General features: G+C 41.5%; 1 protein-coding gene across 1 annotated transcript in view; it reads left to right on the top strand.

The window, feature by feature from the left end:
* The window catches only part of CCBE1 (collagen and calcium binding EGF domains 1), a gene marked incomplete at its 5' end in the record, with an annotated part of 247,567 nt that overhangs the window by 193,814 nt on the left and 33,870 nt on the right, over window positions 1–19,883 (top strand). Inside the window, one exon of the mRNA XM_079108689.1 lies at window positions 10,324–10,376. Coding sequence (XP_078964815.1) covers window positions 10,324–10,376 — 53 coding nt within the window. The remainder of the gene's footprint in view (window positions 1–10,323; window positions 10,377–19,883) is intronic.

The raw sequence follows: 19,883 nt of genomic DNA, 5'->3' as shown, positions 1-19,883 counted from the left end.
GTCTTTTTTCAAAGTCATGACAAGTGAAGCTTTCAGACTTCCTGTTTTAATTCTCAAGTGGCTGTCCAAAAAAATGCAACAACTTGAACCAGCAAATTGTACTTGCATCTTCGTATACTGAGATATCTCTGGAAATGCTTCATTTACCTGGTGAAATGCAGGAAAATGGGACTGAGTGCCAATGAAACTCTGCCTGCTATGGGATGAAAGATCGTAGCCCTATTAAAGCAGAGCATCATTCAACCTTGAATCATTTACAAGGACATTTTCAGATATTCACATTTCAAAGATTAACATTTCACCAGGTTCAAGAGCTCCATGAACGGTTGTTAGTGGAGCAAAACAAAGGCCACATCTTCTCTGGCCCCCCTTTGCCTGGCTGACCTTGTATTTCAGTGACCTTTCTCCTTTGGATCCAGTTCTTCCTGTCATTTTGACTGAATGTGTATTAGTCTCCAGTAACTGAAACCAAAAAATGATAACTAAACAAGATGGAAATATTTTTGCTCTGACATGAAACTGTTGGGTGTCCTGGGTGCTCACAGAGACTGCACGATGTCTTGGACTTTGGGTTCTTGTTCTACTGATCTACCCATCACCCAGGTGTTTCCTCACATTGTCCTGGATGATGTACTACCACCTCAGTTACATTCCCCTTCTTGGGAAGGTGAAAAAGAGAAGGGAGAGTTCATGAGCCCTTCCATTTAAGGCACCATCTGTAAGTTGCAAACCTCATGGTTACTTGCACCTTGTTGGCCAGACCAATTCACAAGCAGTATGTGGTGGAATGAGAGGCTGGAAAATCTTGGTGTTATTCTGGGTTCTCAAGTACCTGGCTATAATTTGGGTTTCTATTGTTGTAGAAGAAAAGGGGAAAACTACAGCTGTGTCTGCCATGTAGTGACCTGAAAATGCTATGGGTGATTTGGGGCTTGTGGGGTGGACAGGGGAAAGAAAGCTAGTAGTTAAAAGCAGGTCAGTGGGTAGTTCGCCCTAGAGCTCTGACTCCATTCAAGAATGCTATTTTCCACCTTGTCAGTCAAAAAAAAAAAAAAAAAATCTTCCACTGGTTTTCCATTTTCTTATTACAGAAGAAATAGCTTGTAGGAAACCTAAATACAGTCAAGCTAAATGAAGGTGCTCAGTGTGCCTAGGGGTTTGCCCTTTAGGAGTCATAAGCAGAAGGTTAGAGTTGAAATCCTAAGAAAGGATCCACCATTTGAGGAAGAGAGGAGTAGGAAGGCAATGGCTGAACTGCAGACAGTCCTCAGAGCGGGAGGATAAGGTGCGGAAGAGAAGCAGAGAACTCTCAGGATTGGGCAGTTAACCAGCCTGGTTGCCATGCTGTGCTAGTTGGCTCATCATGCTTACTGCTGTGATTGAAGATGCAATCTGCTTGATAAATGCGATTGTAGCATTATTAACCATTTGGGATTACTAGAGTACTTAAAGGACAGCCTCAAAATAAATGTCGAGGACTTTGGGATTTGTCCCGTGATGTCACTGCATATGGTGAACTGAACTGCTGCCAAGGAGCAGTCTGCACTGTTCTGTGCCCAGCCTTCAGAGGGTGACCACAGACTAAGGCTCTCGGGCAGGGCTTCCAGAAGTTAGCAACTGTGGGACAAATGAGAGCAGAGGTTGGTCAGTTTAAACGAGACTTGCAAGTGGGAAACTGTTCAATGAAGTTGTTCCTATAAAGCAAACCTGTTTTACCAATTACTTGAGGTGAAAAGGTTAATGAGCAGACTACTAAATGATGCTGTGGTTTCCTAAAGCAATTTAACAATTGCCAGGTATTGGTTCCCAGCAACTAGGTCAAAAGCAGCTTAGTCCAGACCTACTTGGTCATGGTGACGTTGTCAAGATGTCACTTCCCAGTCTTGGGGAGGTTTAGTGGATTCTGGTCAATGCAGTTGGGATAGGTGCAGTCCTCCTGAACATTACGTTAACCAGTTTTCAAAACCAGAAGTTTCTGAAGCCAGTGCCAAGCCTGGCACTAGGAAGGTACCAAAAGACTGATCCTTTGAAATAACCAAAATGATCCTTTGGTTATTTCTTCTAGTTCCTTTTATTATAAAGTCGATTTATGAAAAAGAAAACATCTTTTATATCACCCATATTGTGATGAACACCCAACTTTTTATTTCTTTAATGTAAAAATAAACCTTATATCTTATTGATAATGTTTAAGTATACGCATAGATAACATTTTTTGCAAAGATAACATCAACTCACTTCCACTTTTCAATTTCTTATATTTAAAAGAATGTTCTATCTCTTTAAAAAGAAACCGACTTATCTGAACATAGGGGAGGGAAAAGGCAGCCAGCGATCAGGTTGGCGGTGGCCGAGGTAGAAACTCACTTGGAGTAAGCGGAAGGGCAGGGCTTGGAGAAAGCTGGTGTAGTACTATGTTAGTGGCAAGAGGAAGTTAATCCAGGTCTCTCCTCCCTAAGGCTCCTCTGGCCATCCACCTGCTGAGGACCTTGACCCTGTGCCTCTGGAGCACACCAATACATGGGAAGATCCAATGGACTGTCAGAAACGGCACAGGGAGGTGACCACGTGTGTTCTCAGCCTGGCAGTGTAGGTGGCCATCTCCCTGGGTTCCCAGACCAGCTTTCCATAAGCAGAACCCATCAGACACTTCCACCTTTGGCATGGAGATTTCGGGGATTGATGTCTGATAGCCTGAGAGGGCTTCTCTTTTGGCTGAGAAGATCATCTTGGACAGTAGTGGACGGGAGACATGACCCATCTCACCGGATGCCGGTCACTGTTGCTGTCAGGAGCCTGGCTGCTGCTCAGTTACGGCCACATCTGATGGCAGTCACTGGCAGGTACACTTGCTTCCTGGTGTCCCTGCTTTGTGGCATCATTGTGTCCTTGAGGTGGGCTTGGGGTGGGGCACACAGCAGGAAAAGTAGCCGGTAGCTTTTTATATTTTCTGTTGGGTTGGACATGTGCCAGCACTTAATATATTCTTTGTGCATTTGAGCTCATTAACCCTCACCTTGCAGGCTTGGGTACTATTATTATCCCATCTTACAGATGAGGAAATTGAGGTAGAGGCAATGGGGGGAAAGTAGACAGCCTGGATCCAAACCTGGAAGCTCATTTCCAAAGCCCAGGACCCTAACCCCTAGCTCTTCTGAATATATGATAAATATCTGTTGGTTGAAAACATTATTGCTTGCAATCTTGTTGGAATTTATACTTTCTGGCTGTTACCCTAGCCCCACCAAAGAATCATTCTCCCACAAATACTTAATTTTTTCTTTCCGTAATTCAAACAGCTATAGCTCAGATGACACCGTGACCAGGGCTTAAAGGTTAGAGGAATGACTTCAACTGTGTCGCCTCTCCATTTGATCATTGTGTATGTGTAACAACGTAGACATTATGAAAATTCACCATTTTAACCATTTCTAAGTGTACCGTTCTGTGGCACTAAGTACCTTAACCTCATTCTGCAACCATTACCACATCCCTCTCTGGAACTTGTTCATTTGGCTACGCTGAAACTGCTTTCTCATTGAACAGAAACTCCTTGTTCCCCTGACCCCTGTCCCTGCAGTAGCTGTTCTACCTTGTCTTTGAATATGACTGTTCTAAGTACCTTATAAATCCCGAATTGCACTGTCTGTCCTTTTGTGCCTGGCCAGTTTGAGCACAGTACCTTCAAGGTTTACCTGCGGTGTAGCCTGCATCACCTTCCCATATTGTCCTACCATTCCCCCATCAGTGGACACTTGGGTTGCTTCCATCTTTCAGCTATTGTGAATAGTATTGCCGTGACTATTGGCATATGAATATCTGTTTGAGTCCCTGCGTTCAGTTCTTTAGAGAATGTTGAGATGAAATGGCTGGGCCATATGGTGACTGCTTCAGTTTTGGGGAACTGCCATACTGTTCTCCTCATTTGACCTTGACCATCAGTAACTGCGTATACAAGCAGGTTAGGCCTCATATGTCCATTATGAGTCTTTTGATATTGTCCCCAAGACTTGTAATAACAAGTGTACATGGGGATGAATAAGTGGGTTTGGGGGTTGGTTTGGTGTTGAGTTTGCCTTAGTGATTTTGATATGGAACGTGGCACTATTACATTTGCCTGGGAGGAGTGCTCTTTCTGGTTAAAAGGCTGGACCAGCCACACCCAGATCATAATGAGCCATTTTATTCACTTCTGTTCTCAGGACTCTCACGTAAAAGTAATTGTGGTAGCTCGCATGAAGTCGTGCAAGGTTCATTAAAGGTTGCAGGAAGGGGAGAAGGTAAAAGAGAGGAAAAGACTCCTCACGCTAAGGAATTTTTCCAGAGAACTTCAGAACTACTTTTAAATCCTCAATCCTTTAAAAATAATCCCTGAGGGATCATATTCTGAGCACTTCCTAGCAGACGTTTCTTCTAGACTCTTCCCAGGCACACTGCAGGATGATTGGAATGATAAATCATGCAAACTGGATTTTCCCACTTTTTAAGTCTCACCTTCTTTGGAACTGAGTAACTTGGAGAAAGCCCTCATCTCTTGCTTTTAGAAGCTATTCAGGAGAGCCTGTTGTTGGAATGAAATACTAAATTGAAGTATGTCTTTAACATTGCTTAGCAATTCTGTGTGTTCATTCTCTGGCTTGGTGTTCCAGAGCCTAGAACTTCATGGGTACAGTTTTCCAAAAGAGTTACTGCATTAGTAGGCAAAGAATGTTTGGCCAACAGCTTGGGGATGGGGAGGGAACTGGAAGTCTATCTGTTCATCAGATTTTTAGGTCACCTCATTGTCTTCTGGCCTTCTCTTTCCTTGATAGCTGGTGCCTCCAATTTCTAAACCTTACTGAGGTTCTTCAAGGTGGCTTAGCTTATTTTTCCATGGTAACCCTCCGGAGACACCTGGGTGTGAGTGACTCAATCTGCAAAACCACTTCCAACCTTTCATCCATTTGCCACATTCATATGTTGTGTCTCAGGGTTAGTTTTCTAAATCTGTGGAGTATACTGTTGGCAAGTTTATTTCTTGTTCTCGTTATTTGAAGTTAACTTGTGAAAGAAGAACAGGTAAAAAATATTTTCTGCCATCTTGAAATCAGAAGTTCCTCCCCCTTCCTCTTCCCTCACCCCTTTGGAAGCTTTGGAAGAAGAGAGATGGCTGCCATTGAGTAAGAAGTGGAAGAAAGATTGGTTTTAAGGTGAAAGCAGCCAGAAGAGTTGCTTTTGCTGTGTGCATAAAGCTGCAGCTAGAACACGACCCTTATCCCAAACCAGGCCCACGCGAGGCACCTTCGTCATATTATCTCTAATCCCTGCAGAATTCCTGTAAGACAAGTATTATATATCCATGTTTTATTTATCCATAAGTCTGAAGCTCAGCAAATTTAAGAAGCAAGCTTAAGATCATATCCCCAGCTTATTACATGTCAGAGCCCAAATTGTAAAACCAGATTCACCGGATCCCCAAACCAGCAAACTACGCATAGCTTGGCACCAAGAGCTATAAAATTCTCTCAAAAATGCAGTTCTCATTAAAAAAAAAAAAAAATCGGATGCCAGGTGCATGAGTAGGCAGTTATGTAAGGGAATTGGAAAGCTTAGGAAAATTGACACTTGTGTTGTGGCAGGAGTTTGTCTACTGACTCCTTTGACCTTTCGGGTCCCTGCTAGTTCTCTAATTCTGTAGGCAGATTAAAAAAAAAAAAAAAAAAATGTTTTTTCTAGACTCCAGTGATCCAGTCTGATGCTATCTGTTGTCTTCATTTTTCCCCTCCCAAAGCCACTATCACACCTGGCTGAGGGACTATATTTCTGGCCGCCCCCACCCCCTTTTAAACATCTGATAGTTCTCAGGGACACCCTGGGGAAGCCTCCACAGGCCTTCTTAATTACCAGAGTCACCCTTTCTATGTAACAGCCATCTCATCACAGCATTTGGGAAAGCCAGCCCCAGCACGTGAAGCACATTAAGAACAACTGCCTCCCAGAGGCCTCATGAGCGTTCCTCATCTTAGTTTGTTTTCCTTGAAGATAAAAATTGCACAGCAGTGTTTGTAGTTAGATCTAACAAGTGCCCTGGCTTGCGTGACAAGATTTCCTTTTGGCTGTCTCAACTTTGTTATACATAAATTATGTTGTAAGTCATCCTTGAAATGGTATAACATGCAGCCAGTGTTTATTTTTTAGACTTTCATGTATTTCGTTATTCATTTTAAATGGCGATTTATGATTGGTGGATGTTTAACATGCAAAATACTGTGTTCCCAGGAACTCTGAGGAAGACTGGAGGTTGAACTGAAATTTTGCTTTTCTCTTTAGCAGAGAGTAGAGTCAGTTGTATAATTAAGAGAAAACCCAAAGGGGAAGTTGATTCTTACCCAGGTGGGTAAATGATGCCTGCCTATCCTGAAAGTTTCATCTTCAGACAGAGCTAGAAGCCTTTTGAAAGCATGTCAAATTAAGCACTCTCATTTAATTTCATAAAAGACAAATGGCAGGTTGCTTCTGGCACCACTGTGTGAACAGTCCCAAGTCCTCAAAATGCTCAGAAGAGTCGCAGTGCCCAAGTTTAATGTTGGGGTGTGGAGAGAGGGTAAGTGTCACCCATTTGTATAAACTTTAAAGTGCCTCCAACCATCTGACCCTGTACCTTAGCTGCAGTTTTTAAATAGAAACAAACAAATAGAATCACAGGCTTAAATGTGGTGTGAGACTTGAGTATCAAAAACACATGTGTTTTCCTCTGCTCAAGATTTTCATGGATCACTTGAGTTTCTGATCATCAGTACATTGCTCTTCCTCTTGGAGATTTCTGCAGGACAACCTCTAGTAATACAGTAGGTAATAGCTGCACATTTTTAATGAATTCTCTGTAAAGTCAGTTTTCCTTTTAGTTGCTAGGATCTTTTTTAAACCATGGAAAACCAGGCTGAGTTTGAGGCCCGTGGACTGCAAAGGTAGATTCTCCACATCTGTTGCAAATCATCAGCATCATTTATAATCCCATGGGCTTCCTTGGGCATGTGAGATTCTATTTTAGTTGGAGATGTTAGGAAATTATGCCTAAATTCTGGACCTTGCCACATGTCATTAATATCAGTAAATTGGATGGATACATGGGTGAAAGATTTCCTTCCAACATAAAGTATGCTGAAGAAAGATTGAGATCAGTCTATACTGGAGGACAAGTTTAGGCAGGAAAATGTATGGGTGGGGGAAGGGGAACCTTAGCTCTTTCACTCAACTGTGTTTTGAGAGCATCCCAAATGCCACTGTTTGCCTACTGAAAATTCTTCTCTGCTTTTGAAGTAAGATACCTCCCACAGCTGGGCTGCATGTGATATTCAAGATTCTGCAGCCAGAGGAATGGAGTGGAGTTGCTGTGCCCACTTGAGCTTTAGAATTCTCTTGGAAAATGGCACAAATTTCATGATTTTTTTTACATAAGATTTATAAATCATGTGTTTAATTTAGGGGGTAATAAGATTACTTAAGTTTCTCCTATGAATGGTAAGTCACCAGGTGTACAAATTGATTTGACCAATAATTATACAAATTTGCAAATATAAAAAGAAAATTAAGTTTTTTAAATTAGAGTTAGGAAAAATTAGATGGGTCATAAATTCTTAAATAAAAGTCCTAATATAACCTGGTTGAGCATTCTGACCATTTGTTGAAGGTAAGACTGGCTTTAAGAGACCTGCAGACAGGTCTAATTTCCCAGATCAGTAGTCTGTGCATCTTTCTCCACTACACCATGACATGATGTATTCTGGTGGCCTATACACTGCATGCTGTGTGCAAGTCCAGCTGCTAGACTATATTTAACTTACTTATTCTGCTTCTTTTCCACCTATACAGTGTGCCCAAACATAAGTGAGAGTGACATTGCAATAGCTATAACCTGAATCTGACTTCTGTTACACAGAAGTAGTTGTTTTTTTTTTTAAATTGTAGTTCAGCTATTATGTCAATTCAAGGTATCTTGGGATGTATCCTTGAGTTTTGAAGATTGATTGGATATGGTCACTCTGTCCCTGTGTAATGTTGGAAGTGGTGAAAGAAAGTTTATATGGACTCCATCTGGGAGAGAAAGGAAGGGAAAGGAGTGGAAGAAGGAGACATAGACACAAGGGATGTTTGTTCCAGCTCCAGTGCAAATGCTTGTTGCAAATGATGTTGTGTTATTTCAGGTAAATGTAGAAACTTTGTAACCATATGGATCCATTTTCCCTTAGTTACCATTATTTATTGCATCTACATAATAAAGTTTGCAAGATGTTATAATACTTCATAAAAATTAAAAGCAAATCTTTTACATATCTAGATGTCTGCCATTTATTATGCTCTGTATCCTTCCTGTAGATCATTTCCCTCTGATATAATTTCCCCTTGGCCTGAAGAACTTCCTTTAGCACACTTTATCTTGCAGATATGGTGATTAATTCTTAGTTTCCTTTTATCTGAAAGGTCTTTATTTCATGTTCATTTTTTTTTCTTTTTTACTCTCCTTTTAGTTGTAGGTGTAAACCTTTATTTTTTATGTGGTGCTGAGGATCGAACCCAGTGCCTCACATGCGCTAGGTGATCTACCACTGAGCCACAATCCCAGCCGCTCATCTTCATTTTTAAAGGATGTTTTCACTGGATATAGGACTCTGGGTTGACAGTGTTGTTTTTTCAGCACTTAAATGTCATACCACTTTCTCCTGGAGACCAATATTTTTTTAATGAGAAGCTCATTGTCATTAAAATTACTGCACCTGCATATGATTTTAATTTTTACATCAGACCTCAAAGTTTTAGTTTTGAGCAGTGTGACTATGAATGTGGTATCCATAAGCATTGTGTGTGTGTGTGGGGGTGTGTGTGTGTGTGTGTGTGTGTATTTAACCTGTTGGGTAAGTGCTAATCTTTAATTTGCAAATTTGTCTCTTGGACAAAATTTGGGACTATTTCAGATTTTTTTCCAAACTTCATTCACTTCTCTTTTGGAATTCCAGACAACTATATATTGGTTATGGTTATATTAGACCTCCACTATTGGCCCCATATGCCCCTGATTTAAATTTTTTTTTTCTTGAGATTGGATAATTTCCATCAATGTGTTTTAAAAATAACTAGTTCTTTCCTGGATCACTTCTCCATTCTTCAACCTGTCCATTAGATTTTTCAAAAAAATTTCAGACATATTTTGCTGTTTTAGGATTTTCATTTTGTTCTTTTAATAGTTTTTCTTCTGAGATTTCCTGCTTTTTTAAAAACAAATTTGTTCTAATTAGTTAGACTTGATAGAATGCATTTACGCATTTCAATAAATCATACATGGAGTAGAGTGAAACAGTCATTACCTCATGTACATGTATGTACATGTATGACTGCATGACTCATGATGCTGCAATATGTATAATTAGAAATGAGGGATTACACTCCATTTATGTATGATCTATCAAAATGTATAAATGCATCCTACTGTCATGTACAACTAATTAGAACAAATAAAATTTAAAAACTTCTCATTTTTCTGATTGTACATATTATAGGATCACATAGTTCATATATGTACATGAGGTAATAATGTCTTTCACTCTGTCCTTCCTATCCCCATACCCTTTTCCCTCCCTTCACTCACCTCTACCTACTATAAAGTAACTCTATTCTTCCCTAGTGCTCCCCCTTAGTGTGAATTTAGCATCTGCATATCAGAGAAAATATTTGGCCTTTGGTGTTTTGGGGTTTGGCTTATTTTGCTTAGCGTGACATGCTCCAACTCTATATTTTTGTTACTGAACATAATTAAATAACTACTTTAAAGTCTGATCATTCCAATATGGTGGGTTTCCTGGGAGTCTGAATTATTGATAGTCTTCTCCTTTGAGAAGGTCACATTTGCACATGTTACGTTGTGGAGACTCTGCATCTTTATGATGTTCTTGGATTGAGTGGATATTTTTCCTCTAGCAGGCAATTTACTTGGTGGATTAAAAGTGAAATCTCTAGCTTGTGATAGGTGGCAGCTCAAGGTTTCATCCATCTTTTATAGTCCTTTTTGTAGTGTAAGTACCTTGACATCTCAGTTAATTACTTCATAGGATTCAGAGGGTTCATTCTGTGTATTTTGTGGCAGATCCTGGTATTGGAAGTTGTCCAGTTCTTAAAATATTTTTCTATTTAATTTTAAATAACTTAAAAGTATCCCACCCCTACTCTATTGCTTAGTTTTTCCTGGGCATAAGTTGTTTCACTCAAAAGTAATAACCAAAACAATTTTACTTTTAATCTAACAGCATAGTGACCATAATTAAAATGCCTTTTTGTTTGTTTGTCTCTTAGGAAAAAGTGCTGCAAAGGGTATAAGTTTGTTCTTGGACAGTGTATCCCAGAAGGTATGTAATATAAAAGTTGGCCTCGTCTTTCTTTGTTCATGGCTAATCATTAGAAGTCTATGACGTTCAGATGAACATGGGATATTTTCTTTAATCTATGCCTGGTTATCTGTGTATAATTGTCTTTCTTGGCATAAAATTCCTTGCTAATTATATGTAGCATGCTCTATCTAAATCATTACACGAGGTATTCACACACAGTGAGTTAGTCTTTTATTTCAGATATTATCCTTCATCGGCTGTAATTCCCTAATCAGCATTTCATAGACCAATTATAATATAACCTGCCTCCCTGTCCCCTCTACCTCCTTTCCATGTGCTAAACTTTAAGCCCCTTTGCATGACCATCAGCGAACACTCCCTAAATGTTTAGCCCAGCACTGCAGACAGAGATGTAAGGTGGACCCAGCCCTCAGGTGTGTTCTGCAGAGACAGAAGGCAGATCATACGGAATCAGACTTAGATTCTAAACAAGCTTCCACATCCTACTCAGTATGACCTTGAGCAAGTTACTTTTCTAAACCTTGAGTTTTTACAGACAGGTATTGGTACTCAGGTCATATAGGCATTTAAACTTTGCCTCATGTAAAGTACTTGAAACAGAGGCTGGTTCTTAAGTGTTCAGTAAGTGGTGGCTGCTATGATTGCTGCTGCTGATATTGTTAATAACTACAATATGTACTGTAGAGACAATTTAATGCAGCAGGTGTTCAAAGGCAACACACAGCACAGAAGACCAGCGTGGTTAGTGGTGGACTCAGCGGGGACACTTAAGCCAGGTTATTAAGAAAAGTTGCCCAGGTCTTAGCCAGGTAGGTGGGATCATGCAAAGAATTCCAGGCTAGTGCAGACATAGAAAGCACCAGGGACTGTTAGGGGAGGGGATTTGGTTTGGTTTTGCAGGACTGGGGTTGAACCCAGGGCCTAGCTTATGCCACACAAGCATTCTATCATTGAGCTTCATCCCTGGCCCAGCAGAGACTTTGAAATTTAAGGTTAATTTGCTCAGTCTGGGATGGGGCACACAAAAGAGCTTTCCTCACTGTTGCCCAGAAGCCAGGTATCTCTAGAGGATGTGGAGTGCACTAAACTAATTCTATTGAGTTATCTCATGGAGTACAATGTCTTTATCAGTCGGAAATAGATGAATCCCTCCTGTTTGTTGCTGTCTTTGGTAGAAGGATGGAAGATTTCATTAAATCATGACTGAACTTTTGAGAAAGCTGCCATGGAGGGCTGCTTGAGAAGTGTCCCACATAATGTGGACGATGAGGCCTGGGGTCTCTCTAAGCTGAATCTCTCTCTGCAAACCAGTTCTATTGATCAGAACATGGCAGAAAGAAACCCACAAAAATTAGAATTGCTTTATGTTATAAGCCAACTCTTACTCAACAACTATGTCCCTTATCTGCAGTTTGGCAGATACCAAAGAAAATTAAGTTGAGTCCCATTTAAGATCCTAACTAAAGAAAGACCTTACCAGTGTTACTGAAAATGTATCACATTGGATACCACATACAGTTTCTTTAAGTGTTAGATATTGTGGTTTGAAACACCTAGGCTTCCTCACCTTAAAGTGAATGCACAGCACCTACGATTAGCATAACCAAAGACTGAATATTTGCAGGCAAAGTAGACTGTACTGTTGAAGGTTCCTTTGCCTTAACTTTCTGCTCTTACTTCTCACCAGAATACATTTCCAAGTGCATGTTTTAATCTGTGGGAATAGATTAGTGATTGTTTTCCTTATTACAGATACACTGAGTCATAAGAATTTCTATCACCCACAAATGCAAAGTACAAATGTAGGATTCCAGTAAAGCCTGTGTATTAGGGGCCTGGGTTTGCTGCTCAGTGGTAGAGTGCTTCCCTAGCATGCACAAGGCTCTGGGGTTCAATCCTCAGTGCTGGAAGCAAAACAGATTGCATATTGTTCTCCAGAGACATAGAACCAGTAGGCTGTGTGTATGGATGTGTGTTGGGGCGGGGGTAGACATATAGATTTTGATGAGAGTTATTTTACAAGATCGGCTCATGAGATTATGGAGGTACAAGTCCAGAATCTTGAAGCTAGGCAAAGGCAGTCTCCTGGCAGAACTCTTTTCATGAAGGGAGTTCAGTGGTTTTTTTTGCTACCAATCCTTCCACTTACACAGAAACATCTTAGAATAATGTGGGATCAGCTCTCTGAGTACTTGGTCCTAGTCAAGTTGGCATATAAAATTAGCCAACAGGCCTACCCCTTTACTACTTGGCACCCATACACATTTAAACTGAATTTAATCTCCAAATGAGAACAATAACCAGGTCATCCTTCCACCTGATATGATGCTACTATCCCATGTGAAAAATGTACTGTCACCTTCCCCAGAAGAGGATCCAAAGTGATCTTTATTTTTCTCCTTGATAAGCTGTAACTTAAATGTTATGTTAAAGTAGCCATATTTCAATACTGTGGTACGTTGATACATCTTATTGATACACAATAAGAGGAGAAGAAAGAGAAGAAAGATATTTGCACATATACACACAAGCCTATAAATCCTTATGACAATCACGGCCCTTGTTTCTGTAACTGGTCACGTGGTCAGAGCTGCTGTTCATAACTTTTCTTCCACTCCCATTTTTCTTTCCTTTGCCTCCAATAAGCACCTCACCTGGTTGTGGTTCTTTCTTTACCAGGTGAGGTAGTCCACACGTTTCTTCTTGAAGCATCAAAGACATTCATTTTGCCTGAACTGGGTTGTTGTGTTTTCCATCTACTGTAATTGCCAGAGTAACACAGAGACACCTGAGGGTATTCCTTGTATCCAGACGCTACTCTGCTGAGGAATAACAGTCCAGATTCCCCTCGGTGTAGATAGTCACTCAGACAACACAATGACTCCCTTTCTTGCCTGTCAATTTGAGGCATGAGGACCCCAGTGTCCAGACAGCAGTTTGATGGAGGCACATTCTCTCCTACTGGAAGCATCTCCCCTTTGAAACTAAGACCTCTAAGTCAGCAGAGCATAAAGTCACAGGAACCAGAAGCAGAAATTTTGCTAGTAGAACTGAATGAGCTGTTGTGAACATATAGTCCTAGCTACTTGGGAGGTTGAAGCAGGAGGCTTATTTGAGACTAGCCGGGGCAGTCGCCCTATCCCCCGAATGAAAAGGTCTTCTCTGGTGGATCATGGAGATGAAACTGGGTAATCGTGAGGGGTGCCACTCTTTCCCACCGCTTGGTTCCTGGTCCTGTGAATGAATACCGGTTAGGGGGAAAGCCACCCCATCCATTGGGTAGTAATTCAGAGCATGCACATCCTCTTGTGGACCTTGCCCTGGACCGGATGTATGGGTAGCATGGCCTAGCCAAGCTAACTCATAAAATTAACCATCACAAGTAGCAAAGAGAGACTGGAGTGTCTAAACAGATGTGTTAACCAACGAGTAGAAATTAGTTTTTAAAATTGTTGCTTCCTCCTACTTGCTACTGAGTCAGGGTCAGTGAACTGTGTGGCCTGTGGGTCATACCTGGTTTATCCTCTGCCTTGAGAAATGAGCTTCATTGAAACAGGGCCATATACCCATTCACTGAAGTGTTGCTTATGGCTGCTTTTGCATGACAGCAGTGAAGCTAAATAGTGGCAAGGGAGGTCTGCAAACACAGGCTCTGGCTCCTTTCCAGGAAAAGTTTACCGCCCCCCCTCCATTGTGTTACCTTGGTTGACCAGGTAACGGGATGATCTGAATTGTTCAGCTCAACAGTTATGAATCGAGCATAAACGGTAGGGAAGAAGTCCTGGTGGTTACTCCAGGGGGCAGAGTCCCTCCCATGAAGGCAAACAGTGGTGAGGATCAGAGCAAAAGCTGCAGAGAGCAGGTAGAGCTTTCCCTGTGTGTCAGGCACTCCACTTCATGCGTCATCCGGCTTCGTCTCCATAGAAGTGCTGTAAAGTGGTATTACTGTTATCAGTATTCTGCAGGTGAGGAAGCTGAGCTTTAAAGAACCTGAGATCACAGAGTGGCCAAGTTGAGAGGACAGATACCTGATAATTGTCAGAGCTCGTAAGGAGAAGTTGGTCAGAGTCCCATGGTATTGACAGGAAACAAAATAGACTCGATGGAGGAGATCAAGGAAGGTTCTAGAAGGGATGGCATTTACAGTGGAGCTTGAAACACTAGATAGAAAACAATAGTTATAAGGCACCCAAAGGAGTGAGGCAGTTGGACCTTACCAATGTGAAATGATAGAAGCATTTAAGAATGAAAGTGTGACCATGATCAAGGACAGAGGAGAATGACGATTATCAAGAACACAAGCAACAATGGGTGTTGGCGAGGATGTGGGGGAAAAGGTACACTCATACATTGCTGATGGGGTTGCAAATTAGTGCAGCCACTCTGGAAAGCAGTGTGGAGATTCCTCAGAAAGCTTGGAATGGAACCACCATTTGACCCAGCTATCCCACTCCTTGGCCTATACCCAAAGGACTTAAAATCAGCATACTACAGAGATACAGCCACATCAATGTTCATAGCTGCTCAATTCACCATAGCCAGATTGTGGAGCCAACCTAGATACCCTTCAGTTGATGAATGGATAAAGAAACTGTGGCATATATATACAATGGAATATTACTTCACCCTGAAGAATGATAAAATTATGGCATTTGCAGGCAAATGGATGAAATTGGAGAATATCATGCTAAGTGAGATAAGCCAATCTCAAAAAACTAAAGGACGAATGATCTCGCTGATAAGCGGATGAGGACATATAATGGGGGGTAGGAGGGGTTAGTGTTAGGGTTAGGGTTAGGTTTAGGGTTAGGGATAAGGAGGGTGGTAAGAATGGAGGAAGGAAGGACTATGTAGAGGGAAAAGAGGGGTGGGAGGGGTGCGGGGGAAGGAAAAAAAATAACAGAATCAAACAACATTACCCTATGTAAATTTATGATTACACAAATGGTATGCCTTGACTCCATGTACAAATAGAGAAACGACATGTATCCCATTTGTTTAAATAATAAAAACATTTTTTTTTTAAAAAAAAGGACAAAGGAGAGGAGAGCTTGAGTATCTGAAGTCTTGGGAGCTCAAAGATGAGTCTTTAAGGTTGGAAAAATCTCAAGAGGATAGTGCCCGAGCTCACATGCAGGAGTGAACCATTCATGCTTAATGTTAATTAGTACACACTTGAGGATCATTCTCTGAAGCGCTTAGGACCAGAAGTATTTGAGGTTTCAGAGTTTTTTTTTGGATTTTGGAATATTTGCATAGACTTCACTGGTTAACCATTCCTAGCCCAGAAGTCGGAAATGCTTCAAAATCTAAAACATGGTGCTCAGAAATTTTCAGATTTTCCAAGATGTTCCATCTGTTTAGAGCTTGAAAACTGTCTTCAAAAAAAGGGAAGTTCTTGGGACTAGGATCCTATTTACATAAACTATAAAAGATGTGAGATTGGAGCCAAGAGACATAGAAGAGAGTATAGAAAATGTGTAAATTTTAAGGATAAAAGCCATAGGCTCCAAGAAACAAGTTTCAAAAATGAAGGACAGAATAAATTCCTTAGCCTTGCTTCTCCAGAAACTCCACACAATGGAAAAAAATAATAAAAAGTAAAAGACATATGCCCACAAGATCAAGGAGAAAGGAAGAGGAGATGACAGCAACAAATTTTTAGAAGCTGGAGAACAGACAAGGTAGTAAATAGTTTATCAAAATGAGAAGGCTAAACCCCTCAACCAGCACCAGGGGAAAACTCGGGAGCCAACGGTTTATACCAAAACTAAGGACAAAACTCGAAATGAGGATCAAAGTAGTGGTGAAACAGGATAGATTAAAAGTCTAATAAGTCCGACTATAAGATATATTGTCTACTCCGTGGAGGCAAAATATTGCCCCTTTTACACCCAGGATGGAAGCCAAAGAGACCCTCTTAGAAGAGACTCTTAGAGCTGGGGAAGACCACTCAGGTGAAAGAATTTGATACTGAACATGGAGGCATCCAGAAAATGCTTATGCATTGAATATTCAAATACCCAACCCTCTCCCTTCACTTGAGTTCCAAAATGACTTACTCCTGAGTAGGGATTTGGACATGCTGCCTCTGGACATAACAGACAACCCATAAAAACTTCTAGAAACTGACGTTGGAATGCACCAGTCAAATCACTTCAGCTGAAGCTTGGGATTTATAAAAATCCCATGTACAAAGAGCTGCTATTGAGCTATTTTTAATACTCCACGAATAAACTACAATATCCATCCAAGGATCACCAGCTGTTAGAGGAAAGCCTTCAAAAAGAAACATACAGGGGAAAAAAGTCTTCGAGAAAACATAAGCTACCCGGAGAGAAAGGAAACTTCAAAATAACTCATTTAGACCTCAGAGATAAAGACAATACAGAATCCTTGAAACAAAAATATGGTGTTAATAAAAAAGAACAGTCAGAGTAAAGAATTCTTAGAAATTGAAAACATGACAAAATGAAAACAGCAAAAGGGTTGAAAGGTGAAATTGCGGAAATTACCCAAGGACTAGAGCAGAAGATCAAAGATATGAAAAGTAGAAAAGATGACCAGTCCAGGGAATCCAACATCAAAATAATTAAGTTACACAAGAAAAGGGAGTTGTCATTAAAGATGTAATTCAAGAAAATTCTCCAGAATTGAAGGATATGAATTTTGGATTAAAAGGGCCCATCAAAGATGAACAGGAAGACCTCATTGTGAAATTTTAGTATGATGGAAACAAAAAAATTCTTTAAAAATTTCAGGGGAAAAAATGAACTTCATATGAAAGATTAAGAAGTAGAATCTCATAGGACTTAGCTGCAGTGAGGCTAAAAATTAGAAAATAATGGAACAATGTCTGCAAACTTCAGAAGTAAAGTTCTCTTAGAATTATATACCCACAATATCAATCATAAGCATTAACAAATTTTTAGACATGCATGAGTGCTAAACTTTTACCGCTTTTATGACTTTTCTCAGGAAGCCACTGGAGTATATGCTCCAATAAAACTAGAGAGTAAACCAGAAAAGAGGAAGACATGGGAGGAGGGAAGCAGAGGTTCAAGAGAGAGTGAATGGAATCCCCAAGATGCTAGTGAATGGACATACCAAGAAACAGCCACGGAGTCCTGATGGGAGCAAGTCAGAATGTTCTAGAAGAAACTTCCTCGATCAGAAATGTGCAAATACTTAAACATTTTAAGAGATTTGCAATTTTCAGGGAGTCCCTAGAAATGAATCGTAAATAACTGAGCATGAAGATAACAGTTATCAGAGAGCATTGGATAGAACTGCTGACTAGACATTGAGAACTGAAAAGTCAAAAGAAAAACTGTCCCAGAGGTAAAAACCAAGGACTGCAGCTCCCACTTCTAGGCTGGGGGAGCAAAGAGAGGTGGGAGACCAATTAAGACATAGAAGCTCAGAGTATGTGACCAATGGCTCTGGGACCCCCACTTGGGGAAGGAGCACCAGACCTCTGGTGTTGGCATCCCTGGTGTGAGGAGGCTGCTTCTCTAAGTGCTGGAGAAACTGCAAACTGGCATCTACTGCTACTATCAAAAGAGCTGGGGATGGGGTGGGGAGAACTGAGGTGAGGGTCAGGAACAGGAAGCACAGGCAGAAAGGAGCCTCTGCCTGCCTCCTGTGTGTGAGGGGGTGTCCGTCTCTCTGCACCTACACCTCCCCTCAGTATCCCTTGTTGACAGCACCCAACAGGCTGGAGAATGGTGGTCTCCAGAGTTCCAAGTCACCAAGTAGCTCTAGAAGGTGGGGTGGATTTAAAACTAAATGAGCTCAATAACTGGCACCCACCAAATACACAAGGCAATTCCCTTGGGGAAGTAAAAAAAATTCTCTAAGAAAGGGCTGTTCAGTGGAGTATACTGCCTGGCTCTGCCAAGAAGAACATTTGTATTGTCACTCTAGTGCAAATACTGGAGATTTATCAAACTAAAATTTCAACAAAACTCCACTGACCAGACGGAAGGACCAGAAGTGTCAAGTGCAGTAGAAATGCGCTCTGTATCTCTGGTGCTGGAAATTAACAGGGAGCCTTTAAAGTAAAAGAAGCAGTGTTTAAAACAAAGCAACTCAAACTGCATATTTAGAGGTACAGGGGTGAAAACAGCTGAAAGAATTGAAGTGGCACCTCAAGGAAGCAGTAGAGAGTGGGAACTGCAGCTTTCAGAGCAAGACCTCACTGGGCACCCCAACCAACCAAGGGCTTTAGACAGCGCCTCTGCCTTCTCCCTCCTCCATGACTGATTCCAGCGATGGTGACAGCTGGCAGAACAGGGCCAGTCACACTGAGACCTTACTTGGGAACAAAAGAAGCCCAGAACTATGGTTGCTTGGAGGTGATGCTTAGTTGAGGAAAACTTAATCTGATAATTTGTAGGGTTGGTCAGAACTCGTGCAAGCAAAGCAGACCTGGAGTCACACTGTGGGAAGGAACATTGAACAAGGGCAGCTTACCAGGCCATCACGAGAATGGCATGATCTTTGTCATGCTGACCCTACTGCATCAGAGACTGTCAGCTCACCTGTTGACCCTCGTATACAGCAGAGCAGACCCAGGTTCACCTAGGTCTAAGAGTTCATCTCTACCTGGGGGAGAGAATTCAGTGATTGAGATGCTGGTTCTGATCTGAGAATATCAAGGCTGAGCTATTTAGAGCCAGAGGCCCTTTGGAGGCTCATTAAACATCCCTTCATAAGAATGGAGAGTGGCAGATGCCCAATTCCTGACATACAATAGGGCACCTGCCCCCACATTCACAGGCCGGGAGAGATCTGCAGCCATTCAGGCTCGCCCACCCCCTCCTCAGCACCCAGAATCAACACCCCCACTCCCAGCGTGCATGCCTACCACTCACACAAGCACAGGCTCGCAGAAGATGCTCACGGATCTATTCCAAAGCTGCCCTTATTTTTCTCCAAGTCTGACTGCCAGCCCTTCCTCTTACATTTGGGCACGAGTGCCCATCAATGCCGCACTAGAATGATGTCCCTGTTGCTGTAGCAGCAGGTGAAGAAGATGAGCCCCCCCAGGAACTGCTGCAGAGCCTGACTGACTAACTACAGCCTCTTGGCTTCTGGGTGGTGGCCGTGACCAAAGGGTGATGAGCACAATACTACAGAGATACAGCCATATCAATGTTCATAGCTGCTCAGTTCACAATAGCCAGATTGTGGAACCAACCTAGATGCCCTTCAATTGATGAATGGATAAAGAAACTGTGGTATATATATACAATGGAATATTACTCTGCCATAAAGAATAATAAAATTATGGCATTTGCAGGGAAATGGATGAAACTGGAGAATATCATGCTAAGTGAGATAAGCCAATCTAAAAAAACCAAAGGATGAATGATCTCGCAGATAAGCGGATGATGGCACATAATGGGGGGGGTAAGAATGGAGGAAGGAGGGACTGTATAGAGGGAAAAGAGGGGTGGGAGGGTATGGGGAAAAAATAACAGAATGAATCAAACAACATTA

The sequence above is a fragment of the Sciurus vulgaris genome, assembly GCF_902686455.1.
Source record: "Sciurus vulgaris genome assembly, chromosome: 13".
Classification (NCBI taxonomy): domain Eukaryota; kingdom Metazoa; phylum Chordata; class Mammalia; order Rodentia; family Sciuridae; genus Sciurus; species Sciurus vulgaris.
Note: the sequence above shows the minus strand (reverse complement) of the source record. Positions and strands in the feature narration are given on the sequence as shown.